The sequence below is a fragment of the Bicyclus anynana genome, chromosome 20 (genome assembly GCF_947172395.1).
Source record: "Bicyclus anynana chromosome 20, ilBicAnyn1.1, whole genome shotgun sequence".
In the NCBI taxonomy this organism is placed as follows: Eukaryota; Metazoa; Arthropoda; class Insecta; order Lepidoptera; family Nymphalidae; genus Bicyclus; species Bicyclus anynana.
In genome coordinates, this window is record NC_069102.1 from 12,037,187 (window position 1) to 12,059,446 (window position 22,260).

General features: G+C 37.5%; 2 protein-coding genes across 2 annotated transcripts in view; one reads left to right on the forward strand and one right to left on the reverse strand.

The window, feature by feature from the left end:
* The window catches only part of LOC112047143 (transient receptor potential cation channel trpm), a gene marked incomplete in the record, with an annotated part of 316,213 nt that overhangs the window by 209,559 nt on the left and 84,394 nt on the right, over window positions 1-22,260 (reverse strand).
* LOC112042937 (esterase FE4) lies at window positions 685-14,489 on the forward strand. Its single transcript, XM_024078161.2, has 3 exons — window positions 685-920; window positions 11,115-12,361; window positions 13,737-14,489. Exons 1-3 carry the CDS (start codon window positions 741-743, stop codon window positions 14,008-14,010), a joined length of 1,701 nt encoding a protein of 566 aa, XP_023933929.2. The 5' UTR covers window positions 685-740; the 3' UTR covers window positions 14,011-14,489.

Below are 22,260 nucleotides of genomic sequence, written 5' to 3' on the forward strand. Positions count from 1 at the left end.
TACCTACCCTCTTTCCATATAAAGTCAAAATAACAAAATTATATTTTAGAAATGGGGTGTTTGTTATTCCACTTATTTAATACTCGTCGTTGTAATATTCGCTAACAAGTTTTATTAGAATTTGAACTTTATCTATCTATGGTATGCCACAAATTAAATGGCAGTTAACAAGAAAGTAGCTATGGAAATGAGCGATGTCACATCGCTGCAACTTTACAGAATGCACCTGCTGAACTTGGTCCAGTGGTTAGCTTATGAGGATCCAGATCACGAGGTACTGAGTTAGGATATGAGATACTCGGCTTTTTTTTTCTTTTAAATAATTTTCAATTGAACTTTTCAGCCCAGAGTCGGGAATTTATTGAAATACATAGGTGATGTTACACCTATATATTTCAATAAATTTATTTTTTTTCCTTCCTAGGAAAGTATGTTATGCCATCCTGGTTTATTGACATTATCATTATCACCCTAATCCCGCCAACCCGCATTGAACCAGAGTGGTGAGTCTTAGCTATATCCCCTCTCCCATAAGAGTTAGTGGGCCGTTAAATAGGTTGATAATGATGATGATAAAACTAAAACACTGCCAATTCTTACACTTTCACAACTCTCTGGACAATAAAATGATGACATCATAGATATTGACGCGATAACATAGCAGCGCAGCAAAGCAAACACCGGTCATTTCATTCCGCGCCGATTAGTCGTACGGCACGCACGTGCATTGTGCTCTGAGTATGTGTGCGTACACTATGTGGTTGTTGTTGTGTGTGTGTGCGCTTGCGTACGCGCAAGACGGGCCCAGGGTGAACACTACACAGGGTGTTGTGGTGGGACAACGGGTGCAAGATGGTGATTATTTGGCCTTCTATGGGTTGCATTATGGTGGTAGCACGTCTGGTGTGAACAGATTCAAGGTAATGTTTGTTTTTTTTTTAATACTTTTTCAAGGAACAAAATGGCTTACCATTTATATAGGATAAGTTTTGCAGCCGCTAGCGCGAGACACTATACTACAGCCAATCGTGATGAATACTGTTTACCAACTTTTTACTGTTTTTGACTGCCGTGGCGCAGTGGTATGCGCAGTGGATTTACAAGACGGAGGTCCTGGGTTCGATCCCTGGCTGGGTAGATTGAGATTTTCTTAATTTGTCCAGGTCTGGCTGGTGGGAGGCTTCGGCCGTGGCTAGTTACCACCCTACCGGCAAAGACGTACAGCCAAGCGATTTAGCGTTCCGGTACGATGCCGTGTAGAAACCGAAAGGGGTGTGGATTTTCATCCTCCTCCTAACAAGTTAGCCCGCTTCCATCTTAGACTGCATCATAACTTACCATCAGGTGAGATTGTAGTCAAAGGCTAACTAGTAAAGAATAAATAAAAAAAAATTAGAAATGAAGGTAGAAAACGCATGTCATTTCATAACTTATTTATTTTAAATCGTGTAAAGTTTGTTTATAAAATGTTATAATAAATATATTAACCACATCTAATTGTTCTAAGCTTATTAATCAAATTTATTTTCATTAATTGAAGAACAAGTTAATTATAATTAATATTAGGTGGCAGCATATATATTGAGCCGTGATAACCCAGTGGATATGACCTCTGCCTCTGATTCCGGAGGGTGTGGGTTCGAATCCGGTCGGGGCATGCACCTCCAACTTTTCAGTTGTGTGCATTTTTAAGAAATTAAATATCACGTGTCTCAATCGGTGAAGGAAAACATCGTGAGGAAACCTGCATACCAGAGAATTATCTTAATTCTCTGCGTGTGTGAAGTCTGCCAATCCGCATTGGGCCAGCGTGGTGGACTATTGGCCTAACCCCTCTCATTCTGAGAGGAGACTCGAGCTCAGCAGTGAGCCGAATATGGGTTGATGACGTAATATTAGGTGTGAAATGACTAGCGATTTATACCCTCTTTTTTAATTTGTTTGTTGGTAAACAGTACTCATCAAGAAAGGCTGTAGTATAGGTTATGCTCGTATCTGTGTGACATACTTTATGTTAAGTGGAAAACCTATAAGTATTGCAAGCAAATAACATTTAACCGTAAACTTCAGGCTTAGGTGATAAGCCTCATTTGCTTACAACTTCACCCTTAACCATACATACCCTACAGATGGAAAAGCACTGCCAAATTTTTACGGGTAGGTAGGTAAACAAATGTAATGTAATGTAATACACTTCATTCAATACTTATCTAATATTATAAAGTGATAAAGTTTGTGGTAATGTACCTAAGGTGTAATCTTTAGATCTACTGATCCGATTTTGAAAATTCTTTTAACACTAGAAAGCCATGTTATTTATAAGTGTCATAGGCAATATTTTATTCCCGTATTCCCAAGGAAACGGGAATTACGCGAGTGAATCCGCCGGGCGTCTATACTAATCTTATGACGAGGAAAGATTTGAATGTTTGATTGGCTCTGAAACTACTGAACCGATTTGAAAGATCCTTTCACTGTTGGAAACCTATACTTTCCCCGAGTGCTATAGGCAATATTTTATTCCCGTATTCCTACGGGAACGGGAACCACGCGGGTGAAACCGCGCGGCGTCTGCTTGTATTATTAACTGGTAAATTTTGTGTGTTTGTAGGGGTAATCTCTTGATTTACTTAATCGATTTTGAAAATTCTTTCACCATTTGAAAGCTACATTTTCACTGAACGTCCAAGGCTATATTTAATCATCGGATTCCCACGGAAAAGGGAACTACGCAGGTATAACCGCAGGGCTATTATAATATTCATATATATAAATGTATATGAATATTATAATATCAACTATCTTAGTACCCATAACACAAGCTACTCTGTATGCTTACTTTGGGGCTAGTTAGTGATGCGTATTGTTAAAGTATATCCTTAATCACAATATTCTTCAGTTGATGTTCATGTTCAAGTGTCTATAACCTTAACGGGAACACTTATCCTTCAGCCCCTGCTTTCTGTAAAGTAACAGCGATGTGACATTGTTAGTTTCCATGGTAACTTCGTTGTTAGAGACATTTTAATTTTGACATGAAAGTTGAGACTGAAATCACCCACCGAATTTAAAAATAATTTAAACAAATTAAAAAAACATGCGTTTTCATATTTTTTTTTACATTATTTTTTGTTTATGAATACATTACTACATAAACTATAGCTATTAAACTCAGTTATTCCAATATTTGCACTATAATTTTCGGAATTTACTCGGATATTTTTAAAATTTGGCGGGCGAGTCTCTACTTTCATAACACTAAAGTTCAAATTCGAATAAGACGTGTTATTGGAGAAAGATTCATCGGCGAATGTAAAATAGTGGAATCACAATACAGCAATGCTGTCTAGCGGCTGAAATAAACATGGCGGTACTTTTTTTATCGGATTTCGCACTCGATTTTATTAGTCCCAAATTTGGGGCGAAGTTATCTATATCAATCAGCTTTATCTTTGCTTGCCAGGTGATAAGACGAGTAGTAGGGTTTTTAGAATGCATGCCCTGGCTTCAGCCATACCTACCGGTTTTCCAAGGCTTAAGGTTAAGTTAAGTCTTTTAACCTTCATTAGGCCGAGTCATTAGTTTAATTTTATATTCATTTTTTTTTTTTTTATTCTTTACAAGTTAGCCCTTGACTACAATCTCACCTGATGGTAAGTGATGATGCAGTCTAAGATGGAAGCGGGCTAACTTGTCAAGGAGGAGGATGAAAATCCACACCCCTTTCGGTTTCTACACGGCATCGTACCGGAACGCTAAATCGCTTGGCGGTACGTCTTTTGCCGGTAGGGTGGTAAAATCTCAATCTGCCCAGCCGGGGATCGAACCCAGGACCTCCGTCTTGTAAATCCACCGCGCGTACCACTGCGCCACGGAGGCCGTCATATGTGGTGCCCAGTGGATAAAAGCCTCTGCCTCCAATTCCGGACGGCGTAGGTTCGAATCCGGTCCGGGCGTGCACTTATAACTTTACATTTATGTGCATTTTAAGAAAATAAATATCATCTGTGTCAAACGGTGAAGGAAAACATCGTAAGGAAACCTGCATACATGAGAATTTTCTTAATTATCTTCGTGTGTGAAGTCTGCCAATCCGCATTGGGCTAACGTGGTGGACTATTAGCCGAACCGCTGTCAGAATGTGAGGAGACTTGTGCTCAACAGTGAGCTGAATCACTGAAAGAGAGTATTAATGACTTGATCTAGAGTGTAAGTGTAATTAATAATTTCATGACATTTGGGGGTTTTTCAAAATGTTCAATAGTAAGTTGTTTCTTGTAACTTTTACATAACTTTACTTAGCAATCATTTAAGTGCAGAACAATTAGATGGCTTATCAAGTTAGTACTTGGTCGCGATCTCGCCTTCAATGACGTAACGATTCAGTCTAAGATGGGTACGTCTAATTTGATACAATCAAGGTCAAGAGAAGAATCAATGGTGTACTTAGACCAATTCACACATCGAAAATATTTAACACCAATAATAATAATAATAATAATAATATCGTTTATTTGCAAGAATTATTGTTCTTTACAACATTCAACTAAATTAACAGTGTGCAAATTGTACATGATGAAAAACAAAAAATACAAACAGTGAAATAAAATTAAGAAAAATATAAATACAATCAGTCACCATTACTAAATTAAATTAAATAAAATTACAAAATAAAAATAACACAAATAGTCATAATTACCAAATTAAATGAAGAAAAAAAGTCATTAAAAATTAAGTCAAATATTCCATATTGTCGTAGTAGCCCTTATCAATAAGCCATTTATTTAATTTTATTTTAAAATGGGGTAAGCTTAATTTTTGAATGTCATCTGGTAATTTATTAAATATTTTTACAGCCATACAGTATACACTTTTCATATAGCTACCAGTACATACTTTTGATAGCACCAACTTGTTACCGTGTCTGACCGACTTATTGACAGTGCCTTCACCTCTTCGTTGAAAATATTTTAGATGGCGCTAAAGAAAAATACAAACATGTACATACAAGGCAGTGTAAGAATGCTCAATTGCTTAAAAAGAGGTTTACAGCTATCTAATGGCCCTGCTTTACACATAAAAGCTATCTTTACACATAAATATAACCTGTGTACTTACACTACACATAACTATAAATTTAAATCGTAATGCAAGCACGTGTAATTTTAGACACGTTAGATCGTGATCATATATACTTTCGACAGAGGGGTAACGTTTAGTGAGGCAGGTCCTTTTTTTTTATTCTTTACAAGTTAGCCCTTGACTTCAGTCTCAACTGATGGTAAGTGATGACGCAGTTTAAGATGGAGGCGGGCTAACTTGTTAGAAGGAGGATGAAATCCACACTCCTTTCGGTTTCTACACGACATCGTACCGCTAAATCGCTTGGCGGTACGTCTTTGTCGGTAGGGTGGTAACTAGCCACGGCCGAAGCCTCCCACCAGCAAAAATGACCTAAAAGGTCCTATGGTAATTGGTCTGAGATGGTGTAGTGGTGTAGGTTTGTAGCTGATGTAATCACCATCTACCCCTCCTACCTCCTTATGTCATCAAAATTAAGCAAAGTAAATACTCCCCACCCCCTATAGTGTTAATAAAAAACACATGTGTTATTTTTTGTCTGTCTGTCTGTCCGTATTTTTGTTCCGTCAGTTTGACCGGGCATCACGCTGAAACTACTGAATTAATGAAATGAACACTGAGACCATAGTACGTAGAAGGTTACATGATACTTCTTGTTGCGAAAATGAAATCCGAAGGGTTTGAAACAGAGGTTGAAAATTTGTATGAAAAGTCCTTAATTTTTCAAGTTAGATTTGTATAAATTGGTATGTGTATTACCTACCAGAAAAATACTAAAATAATATGATTTTTTTAAATTCTGCCTCTAAAGGGTTATTAAAGGGATTGAAGTTTTCTTGATATAAATGGTTCACTTTCGCCTTTATAATATTAGTGTGAAGAATGTTTGCCACAACTTTTAATGACCAATAATCCTGTTCCGTTCCAACTTAAAAATACCGTGTTAAGAGAGGGTACGACAACAGTCCAACGGGCGGGGATCGAACCATGACCTCTTGGTTATGAGTTCGGTCTGTTTACCGTGGCGCTACTGAGCCTTTAAAACACGATAAATGTATGTATGTATGTGCTATAGTTGTATAATGAGTGTAGTACTCGTACTTTTATATGAAGTAGGTATATAAGATTATACAGGTGATTAAAACACCGGCTCACGTGAGTGTAGTGTTACCATTAGATATGAATATTTCGGATTTCTTAATTATTTAGTAAAGAGTCCAGTTATTCTAAAGTGCGAATCGGATTCGGGTCGAAGGGTTCGGTACCAACGGCGAATAAAATCACCTGGACCAAGCCCCTTAAATAATATTTATTATTTTATTATTTTTGACGTGATAACGTCTTATAATTCGATGGACCGGCCGATCCGCAAAAAGATGTCATGCGTCGTTCCTACGCTTAGGGTTGCTCACATTATTTATAAGAAATAAAGTATATTCTGGTCTATGAAGATTATTAAACAGTATTTTAGAAAAACGAACATTTTCTTTTGAAAACGGCAACCGTTCCATCAGTATTTTTTATGACGTTGTCACGTTCACCTATCATCAGTAAACCGACTTTACAGACAACCGATTATTTTTAAGAAATTAAATATCACGTGTCTCAAACGGTGAAGGAAAAACATCGTGAGGAAACCTGTATACCATTCCTCTCAATCTGAGAGGAAACTCGAGCGCAGCAGTGAGCCGAATATGGGTTGATAATGATGATATTATTCTGATTAGTTTGCTGATAAAGCGGCAACAAAAATACATCGCCTGTGAAAATTTCATCTCTCTATCACGGTTTATGAGATACAGGCTGGAGACGGACGGGCGGACAGCGAGGTCTTAGTCATAAGGTCCCATTTTATCCTTAGGGCACAGAACCCTAAAAAGGTAGTATAGATAATATTTTGAAGTTTTCTAAGTACTTGAAAAAGTAACAAACGTAGACATATAATCAGTACAGTCATAACTGACGTACTGCTTAGTGAGTGTGACAAAGATTGTCTGTCTATAGCTCGATGTGTAACTTATTACCGGGAAATGTAACGAAGTAATAATGAATCACAGGTTTACAGAACCCTTAATATTTGATAAAGATCCAGATAAGACCAGTCCCTCTAGTCAAGTGGCACGTCGACTTTCTTTCTACGATCGCTAACGCTTAGAAAACTAGAAAGATGTATGGGAATGACATTTGCTATCGACAAGTCACGTGATCAAGATCGACGAGAAAGAGAAGCTGATTGTTCAGTCTGTCAATATTAATATAAAAAATATTAATAACACTCGATAAAATAAAAAAAATCGACTCGATGAAATTGTGAAAGCGGTTAAATGTCAACTAAAGTTAAAACAAATGCAAAATTTAAGCGAAAACGAACAAAATAAATGCGAAAGTATGTTTGCATGTCTGTTACCATTTGAGGCGCTAAACCAATTTGTATGAAATTCTAATATAGAGATAAATTGGACTTTGAAGTAACACATTCTGTGTGGAAAGTCTTTCATTTTTCAAGTTACATTTGTAAAAATTGGTAAGTATGTGTACTAAAAACAATGTCATTCAAAAATTTTCCAACATTTTACCCCTAAAGGGTTAAAGTAGGGATTGATTTTTTTTTTATAAAAATGGATCATATCTTGAAGTATAGTTTTGTAAAATGATTAGTGAACTATTTATTATATATAAAAAATGCGAAAATATAATTAGAAGGGGGCGAAATATGGGTTGAAAGTTTACATCGATTTTCACGCGAACGAAGTCGTAGGCTAGTTTTTATGCCGGAAAAACCATTCCCATAGTATAATTTTATGCGAACGAAGCCGTTGGCTTCCTCTAGTGTAAAATAAAGTCAAACAGCCTTGAAGTCCTGTCCCGATTCAGTGCTGACAAACGGTGTCACTACCAAGAGCGTTACGAATGAAATTATGCAAGTGAGTTCTATTGTGACAAGCTTATGTAGACTTTATTTGCAGTGACGTAAAGATTATTTTGTTTTGTATTTTCTTTACAAACAAAAGCATATGATATGTATTATATTATACTCAACCTTCAACTATTTTTCTGATTATGGTATAAATTGCTTATAATTGCAACTATAATTTTGCTTCTAATAATTAGAATATAATTAACTTAGGAATACAAATTAAACGTCAAATCTTTCAGTAAACTAGAAGTTGTTGTGCGTTTTTATGCCATTTAACTACACAAACCGGCATTTTTAGCGAGCTTACTCGACGAAAACGATTACAACAATAAAACATCGATTATACAGAAACAGTTTTTATAAACGCGTTAGATAGATGATTCTTGATCTTAGAGCGGTAACACCTAGCGAGGCAGGTCCCTATACTATGTATAATTCGTCTGAGATGGCGCATAGGCAGCGTTTACCTCTGTTTTGCCTCTGCCGTCATGCCCCGGCACGTCTGTTCTACGGAATCGAGGACTAATAATTTATAAGCGATTTTTCTTTAAAATAATAATTTGATAGGTTCACTTCATTCGAATTTTACAATTCCTAACGATGTAGTGTGATTCATTGACAAATTAACGGTTGACTCTGCCTATTGTTAAGTGATGACAACTTAACGTCTAAAATGGTATTAGTCAACGTACAGGTGCAACGAGTATGAAAACCTCAGACCAATTACCATAGGACTTGCCTCGCTAGATGTTACCCCTGTGTCAAAAGTATATGATCACGATCTAACTGTGTCTATAGAATCGATGTTTCATTTTGGTAACACGTGTGTGTATTACGATTTAAATTTATAGTTGTGTGTATTGTAAGGACACAGGATATATCTATTGGTGTTAAATAGTTTCGATGTCTGAGTTTACCTCGTCCCCCTCAAAAAACAACAGACAATATTTTGTTGCTGAATATGATTGCGATACAAGTCCATAAGTAACTGATCTGAGACGAAAAACGTATTCCTAAATTATACAAATTGCCATAACATACATACACTTGAAAACCTGTGTAGGTGATAATTTCCACCTTTTTGATAGTAGTAATTCAGAACTCAAACAATTTGAAGTAAATATTTTACAATGAATTTGAATGGAACTATTTTAGTTCTTAATCATAGAGACATAAGATTCAAATTAAAACATGCCATTTCTCAAGATCGATGACTTGCAATTTTATCGCAAAAGTGTTCGCCATTCGGTTAAATTAAAGTCTGTGGCATTTTTCCAAAACCTGTTTCAAATGAACTCGCACGTTCAATTTTGAACCTTAAGTTCAACATGTAAGATTCCAATTTCAACAACAGTTGCCACTGAACCAAATTGCTCTTGGTTTTTTTGGTTGCAATATTTAAAGGTTTCCTTTTATAACTTACTTCAAAGATACTTGTTGATGCTAAAGAAATAAAATGTAAATTCAAAAATATGTATTAGCAAATACTTCGTTGCCATCATTAGTCCAAAAATGGCTCATTACAGAGTAGTCGTCCTCTCTCACGTCAGAGAAATAGTTTACTTAGTCGAGATTACTACACAATTGATTGAGTTCCTTAATGGTAAAGATGCTTGGAGGCGAGTTCAACTTGAACTTGTCCGGTTTTGCGAATGCCTCTTAGACTTAAGGGTAAAATATACATAACGGTTGTAAAACCTGTCGTGCTGTATGGGTCAGAATGAAGGGACGGGAATGAAGGGATGGTAAACGAATGCATGTGAACGAAATGCGTATGTTGAGATGGATGTGTGGTGTGACAAGAATAGATAAAATAAGGAATGAATATATAAGAGGAAGTCTGAAGGTGGCGCCAGTGACAGAAAAATTGAGGAGTAGAAGGTTAGCTTGGTATGGACATGTAATGCGTAGTGAGGAAAGTCATATTACTAGAAAAATGTTGAATGTGCAAGTGGAAGGACATAAGAGGAGAGGAAGGCCAAAGAAGAGATGGTTGGATTGTGTGAAAGAGGACATGTGTGTAAAAGGAGTGGATGATGAGTTGAGGAGTAATAGTAACGAATGGAAAAGATTGACATATTTTTCCGACCCCACTTTAGTGGGATAAGGGTAAGATGATGATAAAATTATATATATCCTAGGAAAAAGGGGATAAAATATAACATCCGGGGATAGTGTATAGCTTCCCAACAGTGAAATAATTGTAATCGGTTCAGTAGTTGCGGAGCCTATTTAATGCAAACACATAAACAATTAAATCCTTCCTTTTTATAATATTATACAGAGCTAAATACACATTGATATAAAAACTCAATCATGTGATACACTAACATTCTTCAAGTTCTTCCAATTATTTTCATGCCATAAGTAACGCTTTATCGTAATTTCAAGATACTTGTAATAGATAGTGCGTGGTCAATGACTAAATGGAACGAAGACCGATAGCATTTTCTGATAGCGACTCACCGCTGTTTGCTGATCCACTTGTGTAGCGATAAATAACTGAACGATATCTTTGGGCGTTGCAGGAAAAGAACGGATTAATGAAAACAAACAAGAATACTCATATCTGTTAAGTATTGCATAAACTAGAGACAGACATTTGGATTAGAATTATAACATTTTAATCTAGATGCTTTTTGTGACTGATAAACAAATTAACAATACATAACGACGGCTGTGTGTCGTGCTAATTATGATAGTTACTAATGCGGGAATGTCTAAATAAGTAGACGAAGCTAGTAAGCGAAGATACAGCCTACTTTGGTATGAGTTTCCCTGGAAAGTTTCAGTCTTGACTTTTATGCTGCGGGGGTAGCTAAAACAAAGAGTAATAGTATACCGTAATTATCTTAGCAATGCAAAGGATACAGATACAGTATACCATAATTATCTTAGCAGTGCAAAGAATACAGGTACATTATACCATAATTATGTTAGCAATGCAAAGGAGGTATCAAATCGTTTTGTACTCGTCCAAGAGCATCTACTACGTAAGAACGTGGATTGCAAAGCAAATTCAAAATGGATGGTCAATGAACACATAGACTATATGTCCTCAATGTTAAATAATGACTGTTATCTTGTAAATCATGATTTTTTCTCTTTATTCCAGGCGCCTACCCCGCCACCAGTTTACCCTGGAGAATTCCACGCCATCGACAACACGATACTATGTGCCCAACCAAGCTCCCGCGGAATGATCGGCACAGAAGATTGTCTGGTACTGAACGTCCATACGAAAAATCTCACAACTCCCAAACCGGTATTTGTATGGATCGAAGGAGAAGAATATACATCAACAGGCAATTATTTATATCCCTTCAAGAATTTAGTACAGCAAGATTTGGTGGTTGTTTCAATTAACTATCGTTTATCGATCTTCGGTTTCCTCTGTCTTGGTGTAACTGATGCCCCTGGTAATGCGGGTTTAAAAGACATAATCCAAGGTCTGAAATGGATTAAGGATAACATTGCTGGATTTGGAGGAGACCCTAACAATGTTGTTCTATTTGGTCATGGATCCGGAGCTGCACTAGTTGATTTGATAACCTTGTCACCTTTATCTCAGAATTTAACACACAAAGCCGTAGTAGTAAGTGGATCAGGGTTGGCTCCTTGGGCCGTATCATACAACCCTGTAGGCAGTGCTCAGCTAGTTGGAGATAGATTAGGATACACAGACAATTCGAGGGAAGAATTGGCGAAGAAGCTCGCATCTACTGATATAAGTTTGCTTTCACCCATTCTTACGGACTTCGTGTCTTACAATACATCACTACTTTTCGCCCCTTGTGTTGAAAACGCTGACTTGAATGCTAGCGATACATTCCTAGCAGACGCCCCGATTAATATTTTGAGGTCAGGAAACTACAGCAAGATTCCTTACATGACCGGCTTTGTGGATAGGGAAGGGACATTGCGCGCGCACCAAGCCGCTTACGACGGCTGGCTTCAAAAGATGAACGTCAACTTTACTGACTTTATACCGGTTGATCTCTCTTTCGAGAATGCTGAAATACGAACAGCAGTAGCACGTAATGTGAGTGCGTTTTACTTTGATCAAAGGCCGGTTTCTATGGACACTATCAATGATTACCTGGATTACCACGGAGACGTTTTAATACTTGTCCCTGTTCTGAGAGGAGCTCACGAAAGAGCTCGGGCTTCTGATGATGTGTGGCTATTTAAGTTCACGTTCAGGGGTACGCAGAACTCTGATTGGGCGTATCCTCAAATTCCTGTGAATGGAGCCAGACATGGAGCTATTCTAAACTATGTCTTCAACTACGATTTAACAACGGCCGATAATGACGCGACCGCAGCGCTGACTGAACGCGTCAGGGCATTCGCATACACCGGGTAAGCTTTTCATTTTATATATAAAGGTGCTGATTGACTTGAGCATTCACTTGTGACAGAACATAGAGCATTCGCCGTTTTTATATTTGTGGAACTGAACAACGAGCCTAGCCAAGCATATTGAGCCAAATATTGCTACGAACATCTTGAGAATTCTAGCGAACGCTCTATTCGATGCTCGTCAAAGATATTCTTTATGAAGATGTCAGACTTGACGGTCGCATGAGCTGCATTTATACTCATTGGTTATGACAGAAGCTTGGCTCGGCAAAAATCTGCTCGCTAGACTGCTCGCCAGAACAGTCGATAGAATTGCTCGCTAAAATGTTCTCGTATTTTTCTGCGATGTAACATTTGCACGAATGTTCATTACAAGTGAATGATCAAGTCTATCAGCACCTTATTACGTCTATTGAAATCCTCCAATTTTAAATTACTGTCTAAATTCATGACGCATTCGAACCGGGCGGGCTGATTCGTTCGCTCGTTAAATTTTATTTCGTTAAACGATACTTTGTAATCAAAGTACCTATTGAATTATTATTAATGTATTTTATTCCTGTAATTTGACTACATTTATGGGACACATGCGTCCGCGAATCTCGTGATGGTTTCGGGAGAACGTAATGACACAATTACGCCCAAATTAGACGCGGTCTACCGTTATTAACATCTTGCCGCTAAACTACTGGCCTATTCACTAATTTGATCTGTATTAACAACCTATTAAAATATAAATCAAATCAACTGAGAAATGTCATCCACCTACTGTATGATATCCACGAACGGTAGTCACGGGATGACTGTTACATAGAATCTCAGTTTCGTATATGTCAAATAACATACGTCAAAGTTAGTGAATTAGCCTGCTGGAACAATAAGCTTCTGTCATCATTATCAGCCTATTTTACGGCCTAGTACAGTGCCAGGCCTCCTGCCAGAATATGGAGCTCAGATCCACCACGCTGCTCCAATGCTACATAGCGTGATAATGACTAATTACTTGATGTTAATGATAGTTTATGGGACAGTGTGTGTAATGTAGTTAAAAAAAATCATACTGTTTCATGACGTCACTATAACAAACCCCTTACAAACGGGGCGTTTGACAAAAATATTAGTTAACTATCAGTTTGACGTGTATGACATCAATCAACATTGTGACGTCACAATATGGACGACAGCGTTTTTGACATTTAAAAATTATATGATTTATAAATTAAGTTTTATGAAAAATCCTTAACTTTTATTGATTAACATCGATATATTTCGGAACCTTATTCCATGCACTATGCGAAATTAAAATTGTTTATATTAAATTTGATATGAGTCAACTAGTTATTGTAAAGCTAATTCATATTTCGTATGTTTTCAGAATCCCTTCCCGAGCAAACAACGGCGCTACATGGGATCAACTCACTCATATAAGAGGATCCGCCCTTCTGATAAGCGGTGGAGAACCTACCCCCAATTTAGCTATTTACCAAGAATCATTGGCTACGAACCTCAATCAGGAAACCGTTGTCTTCTGGGACGATCTATTCACTAAATACTATGTACCACCGAGTCCAGTGTCAGCTGCGAATAGTTTGCTCTCTATCGGGCTAGTCGTTTTAGTAGCCCAGGCGATAATTAAATTATTCTATTAAAATATTTTCTTATAAGTGTTATATAAAAATATGTACCGTAGCACAAAAGCATTTACTTAGAATTTTAGACCGTGTCACGCAAAAAGAGAACTGAAGATATTATTGCAAATTGTTAAATTAAACTGTATTTAATTAAATACGTAAGAATATAATATTATTGAATAGTTTGCATTAAAAAAGCCTTTAATACGCTTAAGATCGGGCCCAAATTTGAGACGTTTCAAGTTCGATTCCTGACCGTTGAATTTAGCACAAGCTTTTCGCTTACTTAGAGAGGAAAAGCCAATATGTTTAACGGTTAACATTTTCTTTTTTAATAATAATTAATTAGTCGCAAATTTGTGTGTGTTAGAATGCGTTGTTTCATTAGTCCGGTAGTGTTTGCAGTTTCATCAAAGTCTGGTTTTCGTAGATTTAGTAATCAGTGTATATTTTTGTTAAATATTTATTTCCATTAACAATAAAATATTTCATTAAGATGTATTATTATTATCTCCACGACACATTAACATGCGTGCTATTGTCGGCTTAGTTTACAAGAACTTAAGGTGACTTAATTTTAGTAAGGGACACCTGCGTTATAAAGATTTATATCCGTAATCTGTAAAAGCGTAATCTAGATATTTGCTTAAAAGCTACAATACCAGACTCTCTACCAGAATCGTAGCTTCTAAGCATATATACATATTTCAAGCATCTCTTTTAAGCTGACAAGGATTCTTCGGATTCTTGGTTAGTCTTGGTTATTGGTCGTATAAGACGAAGGTCCATTGAGTAAACCTGAATATATTGGTGTTTTGTGTTGTATTTTGTTTAATGATGGAAAGTATTTTTGATATAAAAATACTTTCCATCCTGAAACTCGTGGTCTTAACTAGATGTTAAGACCACGAGTTTCAGGAGGTTATCAAAATTTTAAAATGTAACTTGATTCATGATACTTATCTAAGTTTAGTAATAGTATCTATTTTTTGTAATTAATTAAACAAAATATTAACTTATAATTTATTAATACAAACGCATCCATCCTCTCTCTTTTTTTGGAACGCGACCTATACTAAATACTAAGCTTCGGCTACATTATTAGATTTTCTACAATATATTATTTAACTAGTTTGCCAATGTTTTGAGAACTTAATAAATTAATAAATAATATTATATTATTTATTAATTTATTTATACCTTTGTGTGAAGATACATAATAACAGAGAGGAAATAAGCGGGATGCCGGAAAATTTAATTTGAATATTTTATGTCCGACAAAGAAGATTTGTAGAATATATAAAATAATTTCGTAGATTGAAATCAGAGGAATGAGTTTATTGCATTTCTGAGAAAGCTTGAAATAAAGATAAGGGCGCGTACATACTAACAATTTTGATAGTTGCGAGGAACTAAGTACATAATATGAAAGTTTTACCGTCTTTGTCAAATATATGTGAATTTACTGGACAAGAGAGTCCATAGACAACATAAAGACTAGCAGACGCCCGCAACTTCGTCCGCATGAAAATCAGTCAATCAATATCATAAACATGGTTTTTTTTTGGATTAAAAAGTAACCTGTATGACCTCAAAAGCTCGTCAAGTAATTCCTTAACCCTACATCCTGTAGTCACAAGTTCAGGACTCTGCTCGGAGTTTTTCTCTCTACCACGCAATGGACCCGGCACCCGCACGGTGAATCCATGGAATGCTAAGAAAATCGTCTCTCTTTGTGTGGTAACCCAAATCTTTATAATCAATTTTTCATAACACCTATTATTTAGTGCATGCATAGACAGACACATGAAAAAATATGAGTAATTTTAGTTGGAACATAATTTTCATGTATGATGTCATAGATAGTAAATAATTGAATTTTTAGGAGAGGCATTTTTCAGTGAATATTAGATAAGATAAAATTCAATGTTCAAAAATAAACTTAAATGTTAAACAATAGATTTCTATATTTAAAACTATGTACTTTGTAAGTGCAATAGGTACTAATTTTGAACTGGTTTCACATTTTTTTATTTGAATAACACACTAAAATGAATTAAAAACGAAAATTCTTATTTTTGCGAAATCAGTCTCTTAAATTGTGCTATAATTTGTAACATTTATAAAGCATAATATAATAACCCAGTGGTGTGCACTTCATTTCTGCATTAAATCAATGCTTACCCTAATCATTACAAGCCTGGATAGGAAAAGGAATTTGCATTTCTGTACAATGTGTACGTATAGTCCTTACCTTTGTTAAGAACCTGAGCACATAATATTATAATACCGTGTCCATGCATTCCGTCCGTTTAGAGCTAAGGAGTTTTCTAAGATAAATAAATATTTTAATGAATTTAAGTAATACATTAAATCTAAATTAAGCTGCTTTTTGAAAAATCCGTTGCTTCTAAAGTCAGCCATTGACGGTCAATTATTCTCACGTTTCTGCAGCGAAAACGTTTTATAAGTCGAGCCGTCATGCACGCAGTGACCAATACACGATCAGTTATTGTCGTGGGTGCTGGAGAAACGTGAGAATAATTGATCGTCAATGGCGTGCAATGTAAGGTTACCGGGCCACTGTAATTCTTGCGCTGCTATGGAACTCGCGCTGCCGCGATGTTGACTTCTCTGCCCACTCACTGCTCTACTCGCGCAGTTAATTGCGCCGCTCCGCACATGCCCTTTGACTCGCGCTTAAAAGCCGACAAAATGGGGAGCGGTGGGTAGGACGAGGAGCATGACATGCGGCAACACAAGTAACCACTCTACTTCTCTGCCTCCTTTCCTCGCTAGTTCCCATGCCAGTCGTCAAGTGTATGACATATTATGGCCCATAATCAACTGCCGAGCTCCGATTTAAATTCAGACCATCTATATAATATGAGTATCTAGGTTACATTTTTTTAATGTTATATAATACGAGTTTTTTTTAATCCTACAGTGTGAACTCTTCTTTAGGTTTGTGTTTTTTGTCCTTGTGTTGTGATGTTTTAAAGTATTAAAATTATGTTTAAAAGTTATTGTTTTTAAATATACCCAGTAGATAAAAAATATTTAGGAATCTATTTAGGTTCTTATTTATATATATTTGACGGCCTCCATGGCGCAGTGGTATGCGCGGTGGATTTACAAAACGGAGGTCCTGGGTTCGATCCCCGGCTGGGCAGATTGAGATTTTCTTAATTGGTCCAGGTCTGGCTGGTGGGAGGCTTCGTGGCTAGTTACCACCCTACCGGCAAAGACAGTACCGTCAAGCGATTTAGCGTTCCGGCACGATGCCGTGTAGAAACCGAAAGGGGTGTGGATTTTCATCCTCCTCCTAACAAGTTAGCCCGCTTCCATCTTAGACTACATCATCACTTACCATCAGGTGAGATTGTAGTCAAGGGCTAACTTGTAAAGAATTAAAAAAAAAATATATTCTTTAAAATTGTTCTTTATAATTTCTATTTTACGCTGTTAGCAGTGTGAAAGGCAAGGACTCTTTAATGAACTTCTAAACACTACGATTTCGAGCAGCCACCATCCAGCGGCTCCCTACAATCCGCTTGATGTCGCCTTTACCCTAGTGGGGGGTCGACCAACACTGCGCATTTCGGTGCGGGGTCGCCTTTTTAGTACCTACCTTGGGACCCCAACGCTTATCGACTCTAAATTATATGCCACGCACCCAGAATTATATTCATCATCATCATTATTAACCCATATTCAACTCACTGATAAACTCGAGTCTCCTCTCAGAATGAGAGGGGTCAGGCCAATAGTCCACCACGCTGGCCCAAAGCGGATTGGCAGACTTCATACACGCAGAGAATTAAGAAAATTATCTAATATGCAGGTTTCCTCACGATGTTTTTTCTTCAACGTTTGAGACACGTCATATTTAATTTCTTAAAATGCACACAACTGAAAAGTTGGAGGTGCATGCCCCGGACTGGATTCGAACCAACACCCACTGGAATCGGAGGCAGAGGTCATATCCACTGGGTAAGTATCTCGCAAGCTATACTATCAGTAGCTATATATTTTCACTCACGATTCTTAAGTTACCGACGTTTAACCGAACTTGGGCTTACCTGAAAGCAAAAAAAAACAATTATTTGTATGAATACACAATAATATCATCTCCTCAACTCGTTAGTTCAATCAGTACAGCGGCTAAATTTTTCAGCTAGGTACATGTCACGATGTCCTGGGTTCGAATTCTGGGTCGGGCTAAAATATAGTTTTTTTCTTCCTACAATAATAAATAGTAGGTAATATGCAGATGGTAAAAGAGTGGTTTTAAGAATCTGGTAAAAATAAAAATGTTTTTTTTTTGGGCAGAACGAAGCGACGAGTAAGATTTTTATTTTCATTGAAAATTATTTTACCAATAGAAAGCTACTTTATTTGTGAGTGGCATGGGCTACATTTTATCCCCGTACTCCCACGGGAACGGGAACTACGCCAGTGAAACCACGGCATTGCTAGTTACCCTTTTTTTTAAATACCGTGTAAATACCTAAAAGTTTATTTCTTTTTCAAGAAAGCTAACGAATAGATAAATTCCAATTAGGGCAGAAATGCATTGCATTTATTCCCAGACGGGACTGGTTAATTTACTACATTTCGTTTTACCAAAAAACTCCAGCAAAACTTAATTAAGTTGACCGCAGTTTCTAATTCACAGTAACTTTTTCTTTGTTCATTATTGGAATATAAATTGATGCGATACCTTTAAAGGGATATACCATATTTTTTTGTTCTTAGTGTACATGAAAGGAGAGGGGTTAGGCATGTCGCCTGGTATCTGGTATATAATATGGCCTTTTATATAATTTGGCCGAACGATTCATGCAACTGGGTCGAAATATCGACATTAAAAATCTCCTCTTTTATCGTGGTATGTACCCGTTTACATAATATTCGTAATTCGTAATAAACATCCACGAAATAAGTTTAAAATCATTAATTTGAACAATTTTCCAAAAATTCCTAGGGTGACCAAGTTATATTTTTTATCCATTAATTTCGGGACATCCTGCTGGCTTCGGCCGTAGCTAGTTACCACCCTACCGACAAAGACGTACCGCCAAGCGATTTAGCGTTCCGGTACGATGCCGTGTAGAAACCGAAAGGGGTGCGGATTTTCATCCTCCTCCTAACAAGTTAGTCCGCTTCCATCTTAGACTGCATCATCACTTACCATCAGGTGAGATTGTAGTCAAGGGCTAACTTGTAAAGAATAAAAAAAAATGTATGACACATTTCATTATCTGATTGAGACAAAAAAATCCACCACCTGTTGTTTTATTAAAAAAAATAGACAAAAATCCTTATCCAAGTAAGTGAAACAAAAAAATTCCTTAGATAAACCCTTTTCAACGACAAACAAATAGATTTTCTCTCTAACCCTTCTAAGATTTGTCTGACTCACGCATTCCGCATCTCCCCAAAGGATTGTGGCATCTATTAAATAACAATAGAACTCATTTTGGCACAACGATTGGGTTATAAAGAGTGCCCAGGAGACCACAGGTACGGTGGTACGTACGAATGTATTTCTGAAAGCAATGAGGCGAATCACAAGGGTTCACGAACTTTGATTGTTAAATCTTTGTACATTCCCCAGAGATAGCAGCACTAAGAAATTGTATTATAATCACAGATTAAAGAATAATTGGCAGATAGACAGCCGTGATAGCGCAGTGGATATGACCTCTGCCTCCGATTCCGGAGTGTGCATTTTAAGAAATTAAATTTCACGTGTCTGAAACGGTGAAGGAAAAACATCGTACGGAAACCATACCAGAGATTTTTTTAATTCTCTGCGTGTATGAAGTCTGCCAATCCGCATTGGGCCAGCGTGGTGGATTATTGGTCTAATCCCTCTCATTCTGAGAAGAGACTCGAGCTCAGCAGTGAGCCGAATATGGGTTATGATGAAAAATGAGGCAGACAGAGCGCACGGTACACGAACGGCCATATCAACTGGCTATCACGCAGAATATTTATCATTATCAACCCATATTCGGCTCACTGTTGAGCGCGAGTCTCCTCTCAGAATGAAAGGGGTTAGGCCTTAGTCTACCACGCTTGCCAAACGCGAATTGGGAGATTTCACACACGTAGAGAATCAAGAAAATTCTTTGGTATGCAGGTTTCATCACCTTGATTTTCCTTCACCGTTTGAGACAAATTTCTTAAGATGCACACAACTGAAAAGTTGGAGATGCATGCCTCTGACCGGGTTCGAACCAACGCCCTCAGAATCGAAGGCAGAATAGGTAGTGGTATGGAATTCATACTACCATGTTTTGAACTACAAAGACTTAGAAGATAATTTATCATACTACACCGTACTATGCCAACGATAGCTATGCTTACACTATAAGAGTAATATGCCAAAGAAAATAGTTTACAAATAGATGTGGTAAAGTACAGCATTATGATAATAAGATGAATGACCCAAATCCCATCCAAAATAGATCAGATTTGGGCTGAATCATGCAACCTGAATGTTGATCGGATACTTTGGTTGGTAAATACTTATGAGACGTACACTTCTATATTAGATTTCATTTATTGAATACCAAAAGATTTGACATATCATAGACACTCCACCTCAAGCTATTATTTTATGCCGGCTCCACATTAGTGCCATGAATTCACGGCACGAAATCCATGCCCATTTATGCCATGCCACATTCACGGGATGCTTACGTTTCAAACCCGCCGCCGGTTTGACGACCTCCGTGGTGCAGTGGTATGCGCGGTGGACTTACAAGACGGAGGTCCTGGGTTCGATCCCCGGTTGGACCGATTGAGATTTTCTTAATTGGTCTGGCTGGTGGGAGGTTTCGGCTGTGGCTAGTTACCACCCTACCGACAAAGACGTACTCAAAAGCGATTTAGAGTTCCGGTACGATGTCGTGTAGAAACCGAAAGGGGTGAGGATTTTCATCCTCCTCCGAAGAAGTTAGCCCGCTTCCATCTTAGATTGCAACATCACCTACCATCAGGTGAGATTGTAGTCAAGAGCTAACTTGTAAAGAATAAAAAAAAATGGACATAGAATCTGCTGCAACAATAACTTTGTTTGGTGTGTCACTATACCACTATTTAGAAGGGTCGTGAATGTGGATTCGTATGCGTGAACGCCGTGCGAAGGAGGTGCGAACCCTTTCTCGCGAGACTAAATTCCGACTCTGATCGGGGAACAGGCGTGAACGTGCGTGAAACCGCGAAAGCCGTCCACGTCGTTCGCGTTTGTTCACGGAGCTTCGCGATCGCGGCACTAATGTGGAGCCGGCATTAATATCGGCAAAACATGTCAATCACTTCCATTCGCTTCTATCATTCGTTAAATAAATAATCAATCACCAACCATCACATGTTCGACATTCCTTTCCTATTTGTCCTTGCACTTGCAATTTTATCATTACTCCTCAACTTTTTTCCGCCACTTTCAGACTTCACCATATTCGTTCCTCATTTTTTCTATTCTAGTCACACCTCGCATCCATTTCAACATACGCATTTCATTTACATGCATTCTTTCCTAGACGCCCAAAAAACGTCCTTTACGAACCTGACGATGACATAACGACCGACAATGTTTCAACACAAACACAAACACAAGTGGTGACTGGTGACTGATACACTCAGGCCAAAACACCCTTCCCGAACGGCCCTCTAAGTCGAGGTCCGAGTCTCAGAGGAGACGCCCTTAGGGAGTCGTTCCGCCCATCTACTCTGCTTCTGCCTTCGGGCCCTATCAGGCGATGCTTATGAGCTCGCCCAAACCCTCCGAAGGAGCCTACGGCACTAACACAGAGGCAGCGCCCCATTCAGCTGAATTTCTTTATTATATTATTATACTAAGTACAGACAGAGGAACTTTGTAATTTAAGTAGGTATCTTTAAGTAGTTTGTAAGCTCTGTTAGTATTAGTTTGTAATTTCTTCTTGATTTTTTAATTAGTTTTTTTTAGCTGAATAAAGAATTTTATTATTATTATTAATATTTTACAACCCATATTTCCGATCCATAGAACACAACAGGTCTAACAATGGTCTTGAAACCAGTCAAGTTTATTACCATGTCTACAGAAGCCTAAGCCGAATCAAATTGGACTACAAATCCTCGTTCTGGCTCGGACACAAAAAACATGGCGGCAAATCGAAACTCCACACGATCGAAATGTAAATAGGAATCGCTTTCAAGTATGAAACTCAAACAGAATATTCTAGACATCAATAGAAGCGGGAGGCTATTTAC